This window comes from Colletotrichum karsti (assembly GCF_011947395.1).
Source record: "Colletotrichum karsti strain CkLH20 chromosome Unknown Scaffold29, whole genome shotgun sequence".
In the NCBI taxonomy this organism is placed as follows: domain Eukaryota; kingdom Fungi; phylum Ascomycota; class Sordariomycetes; order Glomerellales; family Glomerellaceae; genus Colletotrichum; species Colletotrichum karsti.
The window spans coordinates 232,170-253,042 of record NW_024065929.1 but is presented as its reverse complement, the minus strand read 5'-3'; the positions used below and the strand labels follow the sequence as shown (position 1 = coordinate 253,042).

The window sequence follows — 20,873 nt, the reverse complement described above, 5'->3', positions numbered from 1 at the left end:
TGTGACAGAACACCGCGATCGTTGTGCCCTCTGTTCCCCATCCGAATTCGACCGTGACATCAAGGACAGCGCCAGATTACCTGACTTAGCATTGAGGCGAGTAACGTGTGGACTGTACGTCAAGCGAACTCGTTACTCTTCCTCCCGTAAACACCAAGCTTCACTACATCGAGTTAACGTACTCATATCTTGAGAACCTCTTTTGATGTATCCCACTCTGTACCTTGACTGGCTCACGGGTGCCGTCCCCAGACCCAGTTGTAGTAGAAGCCGACCATGGCTCCGTTCTCTACAACATCCTTCCGTATCCCCGCCTCCAATCTGTCAATATCTTCAACAGTCTGCATCGTCTCCATTCCACCGTCCTCAAGCACGGCCAGCATCACCGGCCTGACTACTTCAACAGCAATCTTCTTCATCGCGTCCCGCAACATGTCTCTGGTGCAGAACGTGTTGTAGGTCTTGTAGTCAACATCTTTGAACCCTGTGTCTTCGAGCACGAGGGGCAGTCGTGCCGGCATACTGCGCGAGGGTTAGCATGGGTACGTATGAACATGGTGAAGTCGTGAGAGGAAGACTCACAAAGGGTCGCGCCCATGCTTCAACCCCCACAACGAGCTCACTCTATCCCACTCCGCAAACGCCTTGCTAGGCGGCACCATCTTCCAACCCATATCGCCGACCTCCTCCCAGTGTATATACCCACCGGGCTTCAGCAAGGTGTACAAGTTCTTCGCGACGATCTCCCAATCCCCCTTCTTCATCCCCAAAGAAATCAGCCTCACGTGGACCATATCGAACGTGCCCCGCATCTCCGCCGGGAAAGCCCGCAGGGCGTTGTGCTGTATCATCTTCATGTTCTTCGGCAGCTCCGACGCGGGCGGGAACTTTGTCGTGTCCATGTCGATGCCCCGCAGCTCCGCCGACGCCGGCAGCTGCGTCGCCATCTCTCGGAGCCAGATGCCAGTGCCCGTGGCTATCTCTGCGACCCTCGGCGCCTGGAGTTGGCGGAGGTGGGCCAGGACCTGAGGAGGGCACAGCTGGCCGCCGCAGAGGGGCAGCCAGATGTTGTGGTGGTTATACTCAAGGCGGGCGCGCTCGGTGGAGAGGTCGCCGCGGTTGAGGATGTAAACGCCGTCATCGTCGGCGTTCCAGCGCTTGAGACCATGTTCGAAGTGAGGGCGGGAGACGGCTGCCATTGTGTGAAGCTATATGATTCGAAATGGTTTTGGTCATCCGCTACCCAACGGCTTCGTTGCGGAGATTTTATGTTCGAGACAACTTGCCGGCTTCGCACCGAAATCGTTCATTTTCGGCCAGATTGAGTTGTACTTCCTGAAGCTTGCCCAATCTCTCAAAGACTTCTCATCGAGTCGAAGCATCCAGATCGTATTTGTCTTTTGGTATTCTCTCATCGGATTGGCGGGCCATCATCTCGTTCAGAGTTCAGCTCAAACTCACCTCATGCCAGGCGGACCCTTATCGAGCCCCCAACAGACCCGGTAGCGCGGTGAGCTAGAACTTTGATGCCCAGCAAGGTTGCGGGTAAATGGAGACTGGTTCGGCCAACCTCCGGTCGCCGGGCGGGGCCGCCGGGTCGCCGAGGCACCGACCGCGGCGGCGCAGTGGGTACCGGAACCCGGTCGAGACGCCACGGGCTTGAGGGGGCGTTCATGGAGGACCATGAGGGTTATGCTGGATGCAGATGCTCATGCGTATTTGTATTCGGAGTGAGTTCTTTGTGCCCGCCTGACTCCGACGTCAAGGTGCGTCAAGGTGGGCGGTGGCTTGGGTGAAACATTCCGAAGACGGCTCAACGCCAGGCTTTTTGGGTTATTGTTTCTTTCGGCGTATTCTGCGTCTGGGCCCCTCACGAATATGGCTCATTTTTAAAGAAAAGTCCCCTCTCGCGCTTTCCTGCCGGCTTGGATTCTTCTGTCGTCCTTTCAAATGGTAACACATCGACAGCGGGCTCTCCCCCCGACGGATACATCACGAGAATGGCCGTTGCCATCGGCGAGCATGCCTTTTCGAGGGAGAAGAACTACGAGTACCCGGAAGCCTTGATTGTCTGTAACAGCACCTTCGGAAACTCGTCCTACCGCATTCACGCGGGCGACTTCACGTGCGAACACTTTGGCCTCTGCAGCTGTCCTCGCATGCGCGCCGAGCCCGATATAGCAGGGAGAGGAGTGAGTCGCGACGCCTCGGACACAGATCTCCACAATCACTAACGGCCCTTTCGGCTAGGTCATCGCGGCATTCGTAGTAACGGCCTTCTTAACTCTCCTCACTACTGTATTCTGCCTCGTCGTGGGCCGAACCTCCGAGGACCGCCAAACGCTGAACCCGATCGACCGCTTCGCCCGACGACATGTCTCCGAACCCGTGCGGAACTTCATGTTACGCCGCAACATGAACCCGAACCTGCAGGCGCTCGTCGCCTACGACCTCGTCAACACCCTCAGCGATCTCCAGCTCGTCACCGGCGTGGCCATCCTCATCGCCGGGATGAAACAGCTCGTCGACGGCTCCATCTCGACGTACCACTTCATGATCGTCACCGACCTCGCGTGGTTCTGCAGCAACACGCACCTCTTCTCGCTCCTCGTCATCACGAGCATGCACGACAGCGTCAAGCGCACGAGTCCGGACCGGTATAACCCGCAGAACATGGTTCTGGCGCGGCGGCTGGCGAGGGCGCTGCGGATCTTCCTCATGGCGGTGACCGTCGTGCTCCTGCTCTACGCGCTGTACGTCGGCGGATACGAGTACGTTTACGAAGAGGGGCAGTTCAGGTGTCCGATGAAGTGCGCGTTGGGACTGCCGAAGGGCGGCACACCGGCCGATCTCATGATTACGAACATGACGCTGATGGGATACTTTTACGGGACGAGGATATTCATGAGCTGGCGCACCGGCCGGATGTTCTGGATGGATCGCGTCCGGGGGTACTTGCTGGACAACCAGAGCCAGCCCGTCAACGTGTTGAAGCCGGAGGCGGTCTTCAGGAGATGGTCGGAGAACAGGTTGTGGAGGTGGATCAAGACGGTTCTCAGGTGGACGTGGTATTTCTTCGCGTCGGAGGCCGAGACGGTGGTGGGACTGACGGCGTATTTCTTGTTCGGCATCCAGTCCATCGTCGAGGACCGTCACATAGGTCACAAAGAGATGGAGGAGGATACTTCTCACGACGAGAACAGCCTGGCGTTCAGCCAGCTTGTGCCCATCTTCCTGCTCATCATCCCCTTCATGGGGTTGTTCGAGTCGTACGCGAGGCACTCCAGGGCGGATTGCGAGCGGAGGATGAAAGAGCTGGACGACCTCGGGGCCTCGGATGGACCTTGACGGGTCACGGTGCTCCGCGGGGGCGAAGGTATTTGTTGGGAAAATGACGTATGCAGCGACAGCACGAACAAACAGAGAAAAAATCGAGGTTCTTTTTGAGGCATTACACATTAAGCCGAAGATCGGATGAGTTTAGAGGGGCATGACAGTAATGTGCAGATGTGGTGTGACGCACGAAGGCGCAGTTCATCGAGTGTTCTTCTCATGCAGGGATGACGATTCAACAAGAAGGGTTGCCTTTCCCCGGTGCGATGGTCTATCCTGTCGAAGCATTTGACACATCGACCGCGGACGCCATCAAAGATGATTTATGCATCGAAGAACCCGCGACCACAGACATCGCGGTAGACCCTGTGATCTGCCAATCACGACGACAAAATGTCGAGATATAGACCAAGCAGCTGTCAGAGCATCCTTTAATGGCTCGGATAGAGAGACGATACCCTGCTAGTTAATTATGTCTTGCTTGGGCTTGACGTGCGAGCTGGTCTCGAGCCCCCTGGACGCAAGACATCAGAGCCTCCTCCGAGTTAGCCTTTGGCGCTAATGCCTCTTCAACGCCCTCGGCAGAGCGGTGGCTGAGTGAGAGAGGCGCTTCTTGTGAGATCCAGCTGATGAGAGATGGGATTTTGAAACGATGCCACCAGCCAGCCGCATTGCAAAATAGGCGGTAATTACTCGGTGCGATGGAATCCCCCCTTCCATCCTCCACCACGTCGCTTCTGAATGATTGCCACGGGGTCCAGCTAGGCAGCCGAATTCCATTAAGCGAATCAAGGGGGTTTTCATGTTGGTAGGCGGGGGTGGGTGAGAGAGAGCATGGAGTAAGCCCCACGACGACATCCGTGAGCTTGTTTGCGCATCCATGTGTTGGTTTTGATATAAGACGATTGACCACATTCTTTCCGAGGTCCCAGAATCACGGGTAAGCTCTGCCTGCTGCTGCACCCTCAGACCTCGCGTCGAGGGCCCTTTCACCATCGCAATCGTCGTCATCAAAACGCCCTCGAGCGTTGCGCCCGTGGGACGACGCCTCGGGAAACAGGATAATAAAGCCCACCCCTGGCTCACTCAAACCCCCTGTCATCAAGCCTCTCAATCCATCTCACGCCTACGCCATCAGAGCCACAGAACACACCTATTCATATCTCACATCATCTACAAACAAAAACACAATAACAACATGCGTTCCTCCTCGATCCTCGTCGCAGCCGGCCTCGCCGCCACGGCCACGGCCAACATCCAGATCCAGACCGCGCCAAACCAGCAAGCCGGCTCCCCCGTCCGTCGCGACCTCGCCTCCTGCAACTCGGTCGCCACGGCCCTGCTCCCGAAGATCACCGACGGGGCCCCCACCGTCCCCGCCGACGTCGCCAACTACCTGGCCTTCTCGGCCTCCGTCACGGACGCCTGCGCCGACCCCCAGATCACGGGCTCCGTCGGCTCGGCCTACTCCACCTACGCCGCGTCCCTCACCTCGTGGAGAGATGCGCACATGAGCGACTTCCGCGCCGTCTGGCAGGCTTGCAGTGACGTCCAGGGCGTCGCGACGGTGTTGCCTGTCGGAAGCGGCCAGTGCAGCTCGCTGGTTGCCCAGATTACCAGTGCCGGACCTGTTGGCGGAAACGGTATTGGTGGTGGTAACGGTAACGGTGGTGACAGGTCCGGTAATGCTGGACCGAGGGAGACGGGAGCTGTTATGGCTGCGGCTGCCATGGCTGGCTTCGTTGTTGCTGCTCTGCAGTAAATCCATCATATCATGAAGATCGGAGGAGATAATAGGGACTGAAAGCAAGTTGGATCAGAGCGATACACATTAGTACAGGCGTTATCTATGTAATTGCATTTCAAAATACCACTCTCATTTTATCATCGGGGACTCAAACACGCCACACATTGTGAAGTGAGGTCGTCCTTCAGTGAGGTCGGCGCATTATCATTATGGTCAAGTATCTACAGAAAATCCGAAATCCGTCATTGCAAGATGGCGAAGTTCCATCCCGCCTTCGCGTTATGCGAAGACTTCAAATCCCTCTTCAGCCAACACCTCAGCTCCATCGTGCCCTCGCCGGTGGTGACATTCCCCCACCCGGCACCGGTGCACTGCGCCGTCTTCGAACACACGTCCATGCACTCTCCCATGCTGCTGGTCAACAAGTTGGACATGTCGATCGCCTCGTTGCCGGTGAAGTCGATGCCACACACGCGCAGGAACTTCTTGTCCGAGCCGGTTGGGCTGTAAAACGTGTTGTCGGCGTCCGGGCAGAGGGCAGTGGGCCCGGAGGTTGCGGTCGGGGTTGACGCCTTTGTCGAGGAGGCCCTCGTCGAAGTCGCGAGCGTCGTGGATGCGCTGGAGCTGATGGTGGTCGGGGATGCCGTGGGACTTGCCACGGTCGTGCCCGAAGCCGAAGAACCGGCGGAGACGCTCGACCTCGGCGTAGGTGTCGCGGAGCTGAGTTCATGTAAGCCACACCATCTTCGACAATCACCACGAGAAGAACATTAACATACCTAGTCCGCGCCGCGCTCCCATCCGCCTGGCTTGCCTTCGATCCCGCACCGACACCCACGCCGACACCGACTCCGACCCCGAGAACCACCAGGACCAGCAGGCCGACGAGCAGCCAGAAAACCCACATCCTCAGCCCGCAGCACTTCCGATCCCTCCTCTCCCGGCGCGCCCTCCTCTCCTCGTCGTACAGGCTCAGCCCCCGCTTGCGTGCGGCGGCCGCGGCGCCCTTCTCGTCCGGCGGCGGGGTGCCCTCGCGGTAGAAGGTGTGCTCCTCGTCGGCGAGCGGCGTCGGGTCGTCGCCGGCCCAGTAGACGGAGGGGATCGAGGCCTTGCCGAAGATGGAGCCCTTGCCGCTCCGGACCGTGGGCGCCTTGCGGGGCGACGGGACGATGCGCTTCGCCCTGATGTCGCGGGAGACCACGGGGACGGGCTCGTCCGGCGGCGGCGGGAAGTTGAATCCGTTCATGGTTGATCCTTCGTCCTTCTTCTTACTTTCCTCCGAGACACACGTTGCAGGGTCTTCACAATCCAATTTGTCTTGGATTGGTGTTTCTTTTGCTATGCCACCGGTTCCAGCAACACCATCGTCTCGGCCCTCCCGGGATACTTGGGATCTTTCTTCTTTCCCTTCTTCCTTTCCTTCAATGCCTAATCAGAGTTGTTTAATGGTGCGAAATGAGCGAGTGTGGTTTGTTTTGAATGCGACGTGGTCGCGCGTGTCTGTTCAAGCGAGTGCCGATCGTGTTGTTAATCGTGATTTGGGGGCGGGAAGTGCGGCGTGCCAGGCGCAATTCCGATGATGCGCGGTCGCTGCCGTCGCCTGCGTAAAATGAGAACCTGCCGGGTCGGCCAAAAGCGACCGTAGTCCTTCCCCCCGTGCAACGTTCAGAAAAACCCTCCCGGAGCGAAACGAGTGGACGCCGGCGAGGGAGTATTTGAACGAGTGTGGTTGTTGAATGAGTGAACGAATGGAAGAGGGAATGACTGGAAAAACCACCCACACCCACAAGGAAGAAGGGAAAGGCAGAGAGAGAAACGAAAAAAGTGGACAGAGATCAGAGTTCAATCGAAACCCATGATCCCTTCTCTCTTCGGGAAACTCTCTCTCTCTCCCCTCCATCCAACCCCTGGGCTCTTGTGTCATAACGGAGGGTTTTAAGAGTCTGAAAGTGGTGTTGCCCCTGTTGTGATAATTTCCCGGGCCTGGGGATGATGTGACGGACTAAGCCGCTTTGGCACGTCCAAGCAATCGGCACCATGGAAGGGCGTTGGGGGTTCGGCAGGGATCGTATCAGCAGTAGGACTCGAAGAGGAAACCTGGGTGAAGCATCCGTTGGTGGTTTTTGAGGGGAAAGCAGGTTGAAGCGGCTGGCGGGAAAAAGATAATATGGTTGGACATGTCTCAATTGATGTTCGACGAGATCGACATGGCCAACTAAGACATGGAGATCTGTCAACCGAGTTGGTGTTTTCCATCTTCTCTCTCTCTTCAACTTCTTCAACTGCTACACACACCCGGCTCACCTGAAGAATGCGATGACACTCTACCAAACAAACCAACCAACTCGACACCCCGGTAGCGAACCTCCGGAACGAGACGCTCGGCGGGTGTGCGTTTCCACGATAAGAAAAGTCCCGCAGCCGGAATTTGGTTCAAGGGTCCTAGCGTATTGGAAAGTCTGCAGCTAGAAGCAGCCGTTGCAGTCAAAAGAGACGAGCTTGTGCGTCAGCCACCAGCCAGTCCCGCCGCGATCGAATTTCACGCTGGGCGCGACGCGAAGGAATCCCCCCTTCTCGAGTTCGAGTTTGGTGTTGGCGCCGGAGGTTTTGCCATCTGGTCCCCTCTCATCCTGGGCGCTCTGAAGTACCATAGTAACATGAAGTCCCCCCTTGGCCAGACCTCGAATGAGAGCGAGAGATCCTCCAACCCCCTTCCCATTCGCACGGGATCGCTCGCCGTGCATCCAGCGTCGCTGGACATTTGTTCTTCTTGGCGGCAGCTGTGGTAGCAGCAGCAGCGCGTTCTGCGCTTTGAATGGCCTCGATTGCTTCCGCCTTCCGCGCGTCGGCCGCCCGCAGATGCCGCAGAAAACGTTGGAAAGGGTGGCGTTGCGAAGGGGAGCCTCACAAGTATTAGCTACTCGGTCACTTGATCCAAGGTGCGGCAGGGTAAGGTGAGAAAGGAGCGACGACCAAGGAGGGGGGATTTGGAGACTTTAACTGAGGGAATCGCTGTCGAGTCGACATTGTCGTTCGTGCTAAAAAAGGCAACGTCAAACACAGCAGAGTTTGCGATTCATGAACGCGGGACGTTCATCTCTTTTTTCGTCCCAACGGTGTCCCTGCGAGGAGCAGCCCAATCATCCGTCCCGCGCGCGCGTCCGTGACGGGATTCCCGTTCTCGGGCTTCGAGGCTAGAGAAGAACAGACCTAGAAACACGGGAGAAAAACAAGAAAAAAACAAGAAGGGCATGAAGAACAACAACAACTATCGACTCTTCGTTGACGCCCGATAATCAAACATGTGCCCAAAGCAGCCTCTGCTCATTTGAAATTCCAAGGCTAGAGCCCTTGTCAAAAAAAGCCCAGGCCACATTGAAGAAAAAAATGAAAATATTCCCCGAGAGAGACCAACACATGCCAAACGGCCAGAAACACAGATTCGCAGAAACGCAGAAACACAGACACGCGGAGGAAACGCGCAAACGTGACACTTCCACAACACCAGAGGCCGGGGGTAAACAAGCATATTGTCTTTGTGAAATGAGGAAAACTGGATAAACAGCGTCTCTAGTTCATGCCCATCAAGGAACATCTCTGCAAAACGAAGCAGACGAGCAACGAACACCCGTTGACCTTCCCTCCCGCGGCCCGCCACCGGTTCCAGGCTGATCGCTGCAAGTCGGGCGTAAAGTGGTGTGGATCGTCCCCACGGATGACCCGGCATTCCGCCCATCGGGCACCAATTACCTACCGCAAGACTGGCTCTTCGCCATCCGGCTGCCCTCTGGCTCATCCCTTTAGAAAAGCTTCTTTAAACATGCCCGGCGCACCTCGAATGCGGACGTGAGTTACATGCACTTCCGCAAGACCTTTCCTTGCTTTGTTCCGTTGGTTTTGTCGGCTTTGCATTTGTTTGGCTTGCGTTCTGATCCAACGGCCTGTCCTTACCGTCTACCCGTCCCGACACGTCCACACCAATCCGAAGCGAACGCGAATTTCTGTTTGAAGGTATCGTCACTTCGGAAATCCAAAAGAAGAAAGTCTGTGGGGGTGGAGGCGCATTCAAAGTGCTACTCGACCTGAATCTGCGACTGCAACATGTCCCACCGCCAAAAAGCTCCGGCCCCGTCCCGGAGCACACCGGCCCCGCAGCCGAAAGGCGCCGGAAACACGGCCCCGCCGATGCCCACCTTGGCGGCTCCCAAGCCCGTCCGCCCCGCGCAAACCCTGTTGCGGGCTCCCGAGCAACAATTGACGGGCAAGCCGAGCCCGCCCGGCTATACTAGTTTCCCGCCGCCGCCGAGTCCCGCGCCGAACGCCGCCGTTGGCCGCCCGTCTCCGTCTCCTGGCACGCAATCAACCACACCGTCTACAAGAAACGCCGGCACCACGCCGCGTGCAGGTCTTAAAAGTCCGGGACCTAACGCTCTGACAAGCTTTCCTCCACCGCCACCGACGCCGCCCCAACGAGATGCCGGCAGTTACTTCCCTGATCCGTCGAAGAAGTCCAAGTCGGGTCCCGGTGCTGCTCGGATTCCGGCGTCATCAGAAAAGACGGTAGGAGGGTTTTCGATCGCAGAAACAGAGCTGCGTCCGGGTGTGATCGATATCGACAACCTCGAAGAGACCCTCCACAACCTACGCTTCGCACCCTCTCCCATGCTCTCTACCATCTACTCAGTCCCGTCTACTCCTCGCGAAGAACTCTCCACGCCAGATTTCACCAACAGCACCACGTCATGCTTCACACCGCCATCCACAAACCCGACACCTGAACCTATAGTCCTTACCCCTCGCGGACCACCGCCTTATCCAAAAGAACCCATCACATCACCCACCCGCCCCCGAGCCAACTCCCGCAGAGCCAGCCCGCCCAGCAGGAAACGCGGCCGAGGCGTGGTCTCCTGCATCGACACCCCAGTGACCTTCCCTACAACATGGTACATCCACCCGGCCGCTCCCAACTTCCACATCTGCTCCCGCTGCTACGAAGACCACCTCTTTGGAACCCGTTTCGAGACCGACTTCCGCGGCAAGATCTACGAAGACCAGAAACCCCGCGTATGCCGCTTCAGCAAGCCCCGAATCAGGGACCACCTCCTCCAACAAGCCCTCATCACCGGCCGCATCGACGACCTCACCTCCTTCCTCCGCGACCGCAGCTCCGTCCCAGACTGCCGAAGCTTCGACGGCGCCAGGGGCTCCGAGGGAACGAAATGGTACCGCCCCAAGAACAACGCCGTCCCGAACATGGTCGTCTGCCAGGCCTGCTACGAAGACCACATCCAACCCTTCCGCACCGCCGCCAACTTCGAACCAGCCTCCGCGCAGCCCGCCGGCGACGTCTGGTCGTGCGACCTCGCCATCCCCTACATCCGCAACATGTACAAACTCAAAGCCGCCCAGGACAACGACTGGAAGTCCTTCACCACCGAAGCCGCCGCGAGAATGACCCTCCCCCCCTGCGCGAGGCGCCAAAAGGTCGCCGTCGGCTCCCGCAAGTGGTTCACCCCGACCTCCGGCATGGACGGCGTCCTCATCTGCGCGACGTGCCACCGCGACCACGTCGTCTGCTCCGGCGAGGAACACCGCTGGCGCGACGCCGGCGACAACCTCGCCCCGCGGTACGGGAGCATGGTCTACTGCACGCTGGGCCACTTCAACGTCGGAATCGCCATGTCGCGGGCGCAGGAGACCGGGGACTTCTCCGTCTTCTGGAGGGCCCTGGACACCGCGTGCCGCGAGGAGTTCTGCGACCCGCAGGGCGTCAGGGACGGGAAGTGGTATACCTTCCCGTCGCACCCCGAGGACTTCGGCATCTGTACGGCGTGCGTCGCGACCATCGCCGAACCCCTCGGCCTCGCGTCCTCCCTCGTGCCCAAGTGCGGCGTGTCGCCCGGCTCGACACACCTCTGCTCCCTGAACCCGGCCAGTCCCCGCTTCGTCGCCTACATGACCAAGCTCCTGGAGGGCTTCTTCATCGCCGACACGCGGCCTCTGGAGTCGTACGCCCTCGAGTTCGCCAGCCTCCCGCTCTGCCCGCGCGACGAGGACTTCAAGAACCGGAGGTGGTACGGCTGGCAAGACTGCACGATCTGCCCGTCCTGCTACCACGAGTTCGCCCGCGGCACGCCCCTCGCGGCCGCGATGCCCCTGAAGGGCGAGACCGTCCCGGGTAGCCTGATGTGCGAGATGTACTCCCCGCGCATGCGCGCCCTCTATACCCAGGCCTGCTCGCGCTCGCCGCCTGACGCGTCGCAGCTTCTGAAGGCGTCCAAGGATCGTCGCGCCGTGTACTTCGAGACGGTGCCTGAGATCCGGCAGATCATCAACGAGGCGCAGATGGCGCTGGGACAGCGGCGCATGTCGAATGTCGTGGGCTCGACGAACCGCGCCATGGGGCAGACTCGCGATATTTCGTTCAAGAGCCCGTGCATCTATGACATGTCTGGCTCGGAGAACAAGACTAGCTCGTTGTCTGTCGGGTTTGTGTCTGGTACGAAGACGCTTGTTCTTGAGAAGTTGGAGAAGCGGTGGAGGGAAATCGAGTAAATGTATTTAGAGATTTCTTTTGTCTACAGAGATACCACTTTCGAATACCAAAATTTAGACCAGCAGCCCTTAAAAATGATTCAATCTCGGTGCTTTGCTACCGAGTATGGTGGGAGTGATGTTCTCGTTGCGTGGCTTCACGTCGCTGCGAGTATGCGATGACTTCGCTACTGGGCTACTGCACCTTCGTCGAATATGTCACGTATGAGTCAGCCAACCCGATAGAGAGAGCATGGTATGTGACGAGACTTGATTAACTTGATTGACTTGACACGATACTATCTTTCCCATTATCATTGACTACGTCTCATTTTGTGATGTTCGGGATCCCCGGCGGCATGTTTCCGTTATCGTGAAACCCTTTGGTGCATGCGTTGCATTTCAATTCAGCGTAGAACAACCTAGCTGTGCAGCCGCAAGAGCAGCCGCAGATGGATGGCGGCGGGTTCGGCGGCGTGGGTCGCATGATTGATGATATGGAGGATGGTTGGTATGCTTTGAAGGTGTTTTTGCTTGGGTTCGACGTTTGATAGATTTGAAAAATGCTTTGGGGACACATTACAAGTCTCTTTTATACCAAAAATGCATAATCATTTTCCTGTGATTTACTACTGAAACTCCGAGACGCGGTGAAGGCGTTGGGCCATCCGTGGAAGTGAATGAGACCATTCAGAGGGGCTTTTCATAAAAAGGGAAAACATTAGGACTCTCACGCCATAGTGAATGCCAGGGTCAAAAGCGGGATGCAATTGAGAATATGTATTAATCTACCAGTGAATCGTGGCTATCCCACCACGAATCACCGAACTCGTGTAAATCATCAGAAGCGACTGTAAATGCTAGGTATCTCGGCGCCGTAATCCTAACCACAAAAAAAGCCCAATTGCGAACATTCCATTCATGAGTCAGAATCCATCAGTCCAATTAGAAGAGAAGGGCACCGACGGCAGCGGCGCCGATCAGGCCGAGACCCTGGGGAGAGACGACGCCGGCGGCGTTCGGGGTCTGGGTGGGGTTGCTGTTGCCGGCGGCCGTGGACGGGCTGTTGTTGTTGCTCCCGCCGTTGTTGTTGTTGCTGCTGCCGCCGGACTGCGTCGGGGACGCACCGCCCGCGGCGCCGGGGGTGATGGTGGTGGTCAGCTGCGCCGAGGCCGTGGGGCGGGTGGCCGTGATGGCGGGCGTCTGGGAGGCGTAGGAGGCGGTGGAGGCGTACGAGGTGCTGGCGAAGCCGCAGGTCCTCAGGATGTCGTTGATGTCTATTCACCACGAGTCAGTTTTTACTATGACGAACTTGCCGGTATGGAACGGGGAAACTCACCATCGAGGTCGTCGCGGTCGCGGACGTTCTGGTCCATGCAGCTGGCGCAGAGGGCGGCGTACTGGGAGACGTTGATGCTGCTGTTGGTGCAGACGCACTGGGCCTCGAGGCGGTCCTCGGTCAGGTCGTCGCGGACCTGGTCGTCGTCGACCTCGCAGGCACGGCCGAGCTCGTAGATGGGGCGGCAGACGGCGTTGCACTGGGTCGGGATGTCGTCGTCGTCGAGCTGGAGGTCGGCCTTGACGAAGGCGGCGGCGGCGAGGGTGAGGGCGATGTGAGAGAAGTGCATTTTGGCGGTTGTTTTTTGAGATGTTGTGGTGTGATTGAAGAAGCTGCGATGTCGATGCTTATGAGTTGAATGTGAGATGAGTTGTGAGACTGTGAGGCTGTTGATGAGGATGCTGATGACGAGATGGGTGACCAACAAGGGCGGGATGATGCTTGATATATAATCTTAAAGGTGGCTCTTCGAAGACGATCTTCTCGAAACACAGCAAGGAGGAAAAGAAACTCTCGACAGAGTATTACAGACAGGCATGTCTCGGGCAGCGAACGCACATCGTCACTTGGAGGCTTGGGCCTTGGTAGGCTTCTTGGCGTTGGCGGTCTCCATCTTGGCCCATCACAGCTGCACTCCCACTCAGATTGCAGCCATTCAAAAGCGGGTTCCAATGAACGAAGCCAAGAAATACATGTCTACACCAGCCTCAATCGACGACTCAACATCCCAGCCGCCGTCGTCTGTCATCGGCAGTTTTCGTCCCATACGGAGAGAGAGCCCGCTAAACAGAGTCTTGTCGAGTAAGATCGTTAATCAAACAAACACCAATTACCTAAGATGAGCGCTGGAAACCGACCCTGTTGGCCTCGAATGCTCGATGGAAGATGTTTCTCTCCCCTGTCATCATCCCTCCGAACAGCCCGAATCCCCAGGAAAGCTTAATGCGATACACCTGGGGTTTCCCTGAGGCCCCTTGGAGCCCCGGGAACTGTCAGAGAGTGATGGGCGTCTGGCAGACAGGCATCGCCGAAAGTCCAAAGCGGAAATATGTCGCGTGCCACAGTTGACAGCATGATTACGGACATGACCGCATATTGGCTGCTGAGGACAGGGTCAATGCCGGATTCACGTCGGACGAGGGCCGAGAGGGCAAACCAGACATGCCGAGACGCTCATTCGTACGATCATTCATCTTGCGATCTTCAGAGGCCAACCGCCAAGGTTGTAAAAACCACGCGTCCTTGAGCATCGCCAATTCACCAAGCAAGACACCGCGTTCCCAAGCAAGGCTCTGCAAGAAGTCTGTTCTCAAGCTGTCAACCCAAATCACCCCCCAAGCATGAAAAACCTTTTTTAGGGTTTCCGCCCATCACTTGAGACGACAATCACTCGCGCGCCGGCATATCCCCGCCAAGACCGGCAGAGCCACGGCGACACGCATCCGCCCGCCCCCCTCACTCACTCGCCCAAGCCGCCTCGCACCAGCTGTGGTTGCTCGCTCAGCTCATTCGACAGATCCGATTGTGAGCTGTCCATGTTTCACATGGTCTCTTGGCGAAGGGCTCGCAGGGCGGGAAAGCCTTGCCGTCTCATCGTTCCCTTTGATTTCTCGTTCGTTGTTTCTGGCTTTCTGCCCACAGCTTGGTAGGGAACACCCTGCACAATGTGCACCCGTATGACGCCGGCCGGCGGATGATCGACGACCACGTCCCACCCTTCGGGGGGCTGAGGCGGACCAACTTGCCAGCGAAGTTTTCTCGAAAAGGTGGACGTGGTCGACGATGATCCATTTCACTGCTCTCATTGCTCAGTGACTCTCTTCAAGTCCACAGAACAACAACTCATGCTTAAACTGCAAAATGAACGTTGCAGCGGGGCAGCGGACCTTTTTTTCTCTCAGCTTGACCAGGGACATGAAGCTTGAAAATAGGGTGCGGATGCTAATTTTAGGGCTCCGCGATGCAAGTCTGCAGCTTGGCGCCCCCATGTGATCCACCGGCAATATCCTCAACGGATTTGGGCTCTCGGCAGGCAAAGAAAGAGGCAGTGAGAGTGAGATTTCAAAAGGCCTCAGAAATGAGAACTTCCGCGGGGGACTGGGTGATTGACTGGGCTGTTGGAACTCCTGCAGGTTCCGTCGATCTCTGGTGAGTCCACGCAACACGCCAAGGCGCCAAACAACGCCTCAGAGAAACATTCACCAGTGGATGGTTTTCCGTACGCGCAATGAGATCGATGAAGAAGATCTGGACCACGGTGATAGTCCGAATTTTGGGGCTATTCTTAGTCATTCTAAGTGCCGGCTTCTCACGATGATGTCTAAAGCTTGTCAGAATACACGTAGCTCTCAGAAGATACTGAGAGCTTGTGGCAGATCCGTTGTTCCCCTCAATAATTGGGTCCATATAGTCACGTTGATGTTCAGAGACTGCGAGCTTCGGAGGCAGTGCTTCATCGACAGCTTCAAGTCTGGAGAAGAAAACTGATGTTTCTAAATCGGTTCAATGTATTCAGCTGCGAGCCTGTGGCCGTGTGTTGGCGAAGACGCGCGTACACCGCTACGGTGCAGGCGCTCTAGTTGATGAGCTCGAATGAGAAATCTTCGTTCACATAAAAGTTGAAGTAATGTGAGCGAGATCCACGAGTTATTTGTTTTTTCTTAGGCCGACGAAGATAGCCGGAGTGCTCATAAGAGATCCTAGATAGGAGCAGAAACGCCTGTGACCAATTGGCTCGCACTTTTTTGATCTCAACAGCATCACGTTCTCAATTGCCGTCACCGAAAGATTCCTCGATCCACCAGGTAAATGCGGGCGGGGGTCGTTAGAACCCAGTGTAGCTGAGCCTCTACTCGAACAAATACATGGAGTTCCCATGGGGTCAACCTTCGGCCACCCCGGGAAGCCGTAGTAGAGTTACGTCAACGAAATTACACAGTTGACTCAATTCTTTCCAAGATTGGCCACACTTTCCGACTCGGTTCATCCTAAGATCGGAGGCTGTTAATTAAATGTTAGCATTGATCTGGCAGCCTTGATCTTGAAACTAGACTCTTGAGTGACCTTGATGAAGTATATCTCCAGTCTGCTCTTAAACGGAGTGAGGAACGGTTGGGACTTGAGATCTATGTAGAGTCTCTGCTAGTTCGGCACATCGGGTTAATTTACAGGTTGAAGTTTTCTACTCAGACTTTTCTGCGGCATATGTTGTGACTGTGAAAGTCATAGAGTCTAATGCAATTGAAATTAAAATAAATGGAAAACTGCGTTTCTGAAAATCATTTGGGAGGACTGTGAGTAAGACTCAGTGAATAGCCGTTGTGTTTCATATGAAGAACTCAACAGCTTCCAGTGAGAGTTGAGTCTTATCTAACAGATGATGAATTTTTCACATGGGCGAATTGAGCCAAGTCAAGTAGTCCAGTTTCATTTGCGATTAATAGAAAACCTAGACGTAAGTATGTACTTTGAGGCTCATGCAACACAACTTTCTGATATCGCAGAATTATCTCAAACCCTTAGAATATCCACCATTTCGTTCACTCAATCGTTCACTCAAGATAAGTTCACAAATTGACATAGATCTGACGTTAACGAGTCCTTGCGTGGTGACCACGATTTTAGACGATTTATCTGATTGTTAAATCCCATAGCATTTAAGTAGTGCCCTATCAAATCTAGCAGTCATATCAAGACATTGTAGTAGCGAATCTCATGGAATATGAAAATTTCTCATAGTAGAATAGACATGAGTGTCAACAGCAAAACTATCTGAATGCTCACAGCGTCGAAAGTCATCTATGTCTGTAAAGGCTGGAACCTCGGGCCTACAGGAATAATTTGAAGACTTGCGTTGATGAATTTGAAGAATTCAATTCTATTGGGAACGATTCTATTCGCCATCTATAGGATTTCCAACCTATAAATATTTAAAGCCAGCATCCAAACTATTTTTCTCAAGTTGGTCATAGTATTCTCCTGCTGGGCTAAATAAGAGACCCAGGCTGATCTACAACTACTACAGAATGAGCGAATTAGGATCTCAACTCGAAGACGAAGAGATAAATACAACGTCTCTAGATCATGGTGTCATGAGCCTTGTTTTATTCACAGATCATAATCGTGCGTTGATGATTTGAGAGAACACCCCCACGTTCCTTCACGTGAGCGGCGACACCTGCAACCCAAAGCCATTCGGTGACCAACATACCTCGAAGTAGCTATGAACTACTGACCCTGTTTTACTGGGCATTCAAGTAAAATGGTGTCCTGGAGTATTGCCTTTGCTCATGATTCGCCAATTCACCTTGGTTTGAAGGCCCCTTAATGAGAAAGGGGGGTTGCGCAATGAGTGGCGATGGACACTCGCAGAGCAGCGCGGGATGAGGGGACCGGCGTCTCGCCAAGCCCCTACATCCGGGCCGCTGTTTGTGGTATTCACCCACCCTCTTCCGGCGCGTGTGCCACAGGTGTTCGCAGGAAGCCGTTGCCTGGGCGCACGAAGCGGATGAATTGAGACAAGGGAAAGAGACAAGTGGAGGGGAAAGAGTTGACATCCGAAATCCAAGGGTTCGTTTGTTGAAGTCTCCGAACGCAAGCAAGCCAAGCCGGGCGTTGACAAGCGTGGGGGTCACCGGTCCGGGAACCAGGCAGTTCCCCAGACTCATCTCATTCCGTGGCACTAGACAGAGCACAGACAGACTAGCGGATTAAGTGAGAGCTTGAAGTCACAATGGCTAGACAATATGGAAACGCCATTGTCCTTCCCGGGTCATGTGGTCTGAGTATGGTCTCGTTGCTAGCTCGTATCAACTTTCTTGAGTCTGAGCATTGGGGCTGATCCTCCGCGCTTCCGAAATGTCTTCACCGGACCATCCATGTTCCCCTGGCAATCACCGCCCACAGCCAAACGCTTCACGGTTGACTTCACATCAGTTGATCTACCATGCGCGTGACCAAGAAAGCCGCTTCGTGAGATGGCAATTGGAAACCCCTGTAGAGAAACAGCCTTGATTGCCCAACATCTCAATCAGACGGCCCCGAAACTGTCAGGCTCCGGTAAGCCGGAGCATATCCCACCCACACGCCGTGTCGTACCTGGTGATGCTGCATGCCGCTGCTTCACCACAAACCTGGTATTGACCCTTCTCGACCTTACACACACACACACACACACATCTCACGCGCATCCATGATCTGCGCTTCCAACTACTTGGTCGAATGCGGCAGGACAAAGCGTGGACAAGTAGCCACCCCCACGCCGGGCTGCCGCCCAAACCGTGCGATGCGCCAGGTTTGGTAAAGCCGCATGTCGAACATCATGGGATCCCTGAGTTCGACTGGGACTACCCCGTAGTTTCCTCAAGCGGACATTTGCAACCCCATTCTTCGACTCTATTCGTCCGTGGCTCTTTTCTGTGTGCAGATGTAGACACGGATAGCACGACATACGTCCCCAAGTTCCATGCTTTCCCTTACTTGATGGTTCCTGTGTCTGGCTTTTAAGACAACATCTCCCCAGCTGGATTTCTTCTCATCTAGTCGTTAGCTATCAACTCGATCAATCTCATCTGTCGAGGTACTTTGTTGAACGAACAGCATTGTTCATCATCACAATCACAACAGTATTCAAGCCGTCACCATGACTACGCCTCCAGCCGAGATCACATACGGTGCTCCCAAGGCCCAGCACCTCCGACTACCCGATGGAGTCTACGTTCCTACCCTCGCATTCTTCACAGATGCCGAGGAAATCGATACCAACACCCTCGAGCGACATCTTGTCCGCCTCATCAACGCCGGGGTGGCAGGCATCGTCGTCCATGGCTCCAACGGCGAAGCAGTTCACCTCACTAGAGAGGAGCGCAGCTCCATGATCCGCTGCGCAGCAGACACCATCCACCAAGAAGGGAACGATGTCAAGATCCCCCTCATCGCCGGCTGCGGCGCCCAGTCGACTCGCGAGACGCTTCAGCTCTGCAGAGATGCGGCCAAGAGCGGCGCGACCCATGCTCTGGTGCTACCTCCCAGTTACTACGGCGCCCTCCTCGATGAAGACAAGATCACGCAGCACTTCTACTCAGTGGCTGACCACTCGCCCATCCCGCTGCTCGTCTACAACTTCCCTGCCGCCGCCTCCGGGCTCGACCTCACTTCAGACGCCGTCCTGCGCGTCGCGCAGCACCCCAACGTCGTGGGGGTCAAGCTCACCTGCGGCAACACGGGCAAGCTGGCGCGGGTGGCGGATGCCGCGCCGGAGGGGTTCTTCGTGGCGGGAGGCAGCGCCGACTTCATCCTGCAGGGCCAGGTCGTGGGCGCCAACGGGACCATCTCGGGGCTGGCCAACGTCGCGCCGCGGGCGTGCGTGCGCGTCATGGAGCTCACGGCGAAGGGACGGCTCGACGAGGCAAGGCGGCTGCAGGCTGTTGTGGCGAGGGGGGACTGGGTTGCCATCAAGACGGGCTTCGTGGGCGTCAAGGCGGCGATCGGGCACTTTGAGCAGTACGGGGGCGCGCCGAGGAGGCCTTGTGTCCGGCCCTCGGATGAGGAGCTGAGGGTTATTGCGGACGGGCTGAGCGAGCTGCATCAGGTTGAGAGGCAGTTGGAAGAGGAGGTGGTGGCTCGCGGAGGGCAGTGATTGACGGGTTGGAATTCTTCAGCACAATTATCCGGGGTGGTAGATGTGGTATTGTCGATTGGGATGGTATGACATGGTGCATGGATGACGGCTTGGAGGAGGGGGAAAAGGGAGGCGAAAAGTGATAGATGGGATGTGGGAGCTGAGGAATGATTGCAACGGTTTCATGGATGAATGTACGGGCGGGGGATGGCGACGTGATGGGACCTGGGGTCTTAAATCCGGATTGGACTAAGAACTGCTTGAACCGGAGGCGAAGAGGTGAGAGTGAGAGCATTGGGTGGTGGTGGTGATGGGAGAAATGAGGGGAATGAAAAGTTGATGTCCATTCAAAAATCCATGCATTGCTCATGAGCGCTGAATGCTGGACCAGCTGAGCTGGTCTGGTTATGACTTGTAGCTTGGAGAGATCACTAGTTGAATGACTGAACGGCGATGTTCTAAGACGCCTATGGCCCATGGGAATCTCCTTCGCTCACCAGTTTGGTTTGCTGTTTGAGAAATTTACTGTAAGCATCCAAAATCTATACTCGATAAACAGGATGAGATCCCATGCCATGAGATGAGTAACTCACTCAGAAACACCATCGTTGCGGTGAGCCTGCGGATAGAAATCATGACATCACTACCCCAAGACGACTTACACGTAGTCCGATATCAGGACAGCCAGAGCCATATTGCGACGTAAGGAAACCCCATCAAGACATCCATCCTAAGTACCAAAAAACAGCGCGGATAGTACTTTCAATAGCAAAAATACCTCTCCAGCGCGGGGAAGCTTGGTCCGCCGATCAGAGACTGACCAGAACGGAAATGTTTTCCTTCCTTGGCCACTGGCAATTGCCACCCGCAATTGAAATATTGGAATGTGACTTGTGATGTCGGCCGGTGGTGGGCGAGCATCTCATCTCGCCGGAGAATCTTTCTAGAAAGACGGCCGGCGCAGGAGATCGGCGCTGCAGCGGCGTTTGGGTGTGCTCAAACCCCGGACTTCGGGCGTCGATCACCAAGCCAAACCCCGGTGACTCGAGTTTGAACTTTTGCTGACAACCCGTCGAAGAGGGTGCGAAGAATGTACGTGAAGAAGATGTACGAATGCTGCGATGCTTTGCGTACCCTGAGGAGGAGAGAGAGTTGATCCATTGATTGACGTACTGTGAACCTATCAGTCTGCTACTCAAGCCCCCTCAACCAACCATCACCACCGCTTTACCGCGACTACTTGATAGGTTGGCCATCTCGACCACAAATGGGTTTTAATACGTAAAATTGGTGATATACCT

General features: G+C 55.7%; 7 protein-coding genes across 7 annotated transcripts; 4 read left to right on the top strand and 3 right to left on the bottom strand.

Annotated features, from left to right (window-relative positions):
- Positions 1 to 233: 233 nt before the first annotated feature.
- Positions 234 to 1,199, bottom strand: CkaCkLH20_08601 (uncharacterized protein; the record flags this gene model as incomplete). Its single annotated transcript, XM_038891316.1, has 2 exons — positions 234 to 522; positions 583 to 1,199. The coding sequence occupies 2 exons, from the start codon at positions 1,197 to 1,199 to the stop codon at positions 234 to 236; spliced, it is 906 nt and encodes a 301-aa protein (XP_038743328.1).
- An 801-nt stretch (positions 1,200 to 2,000) lies between these two features.
- CkaCkLH20_08600 (uncharacterized protein) lies at positions 2,001 to 3,348 on the top strand (the record flags this gene model as incomplete). Its single annotated transcript, XM_038891315.1, has 2 exons — positions 2,001 to 2,192; positions 2,251 to 3,348. The coding sequence occupies 2 exons, from the start codon at positions 2,001 to 2,003 to the stop codon at positions 3,346 to 3,348; spliced, it is 1,290 nt and encodes a 429-aa protein (XP_038743327.1).
- A 1,183-nt stretch (positions 3,349 to 4,531) lies between these two features.
- Positions 4,532 to 5,095, top strand: CkaCkLH20_08599 (uncharacterized protein; the record flags this gene model as incomplete). Its single annotated transcript, XM_038891314.1, has 1 exon — positions 4,532 to 5,095. The coding sequence occupies one exon, from the start codon at positions 4,532 to 4,534 to the stop codon at positions 5,093 to 5,095; it is 564 nt and encodes a 187-aa protein (XP_038743326.1).
- Positions 5,096 to 5,322: 227 nt separating this feature from the next.
- On the bottom strand, positions 5,323 to 6,326 carry CkaCkLH20_08598 (uncharacterized protein; the record flags this gene model as incomplete). The annotated part of the gene is made up of 2 exons (XM_038891313.1): positions 5,323 to 5,800; positions 5,860 to 6,326. The coding sequence occupies 2 exons, from the start codon at positions 6,324 to 6,326 to the stop codon at positions 5,323 to 5,325; spliced, it is 945 nt and encodes a 314-aa protein (XP_038743325.1).
- Positions 6,327 to 9,181: 2,855 nt separating this feature from the next.
- CkaCkLH20_08597 (uncharacterized protein) lies at positions 9,182 to 11,635 on the top strand (the record flags this gene model as incomplete). Its single annotated transcript, XM_038891312.1, has 1 exon — positions 9,182 to 11,635. The coding sequence occupies one exon, from the start codon at positions 9,182 to 9,184 to the stop codon at positions 11,633 to 11,635; it is 2,454 nt and encodes an 817-aa protein (XP_038743324.1).
- Positions 11,636 to 12,559: 924 nt separating this feature from the next.
- Positions 12,560 to 13,242, bottom strand: CkaCkLH20_08596 (uncharacterized protein; the record flags this gene model as incomplete). The annotated part of the gene is made up of 2 exons (XM_038891311.1): positions 12,560 to 12,891; positions 12,954 to 13,242. The coding sequence occupies 2 exons, from the start codon at positions 13,240 to 13,242 to the stop codon at positions 12,560 to 12,562; spliced, it is 621 nt and encodes a 206-aa protein (XP_038743323.1).
- A 5,352-nt stretch (positions 13,243 to 18,594) lies between these two features.
- Positions 18,595 to 19,590, top strand: CkaCkLH20_08595 (putative dihydrodipicolinate synthetase; the record flags this gene model as incomplete). Its single annotated transcript, XM_038891310.1, has 1 exon — positions 18,595 to 19,590. The coding sequence occupies one exon, from the start codon at positions 18,595 to 18,597 to the stop codon at positions 19,588 to 19,590; it is 996 nt and encodes a 331-aa protein (XP_038743322.1).
- Between the last annotated feature and the right edge of the window lie 1,283 nt (positions 19,591 to 20,873).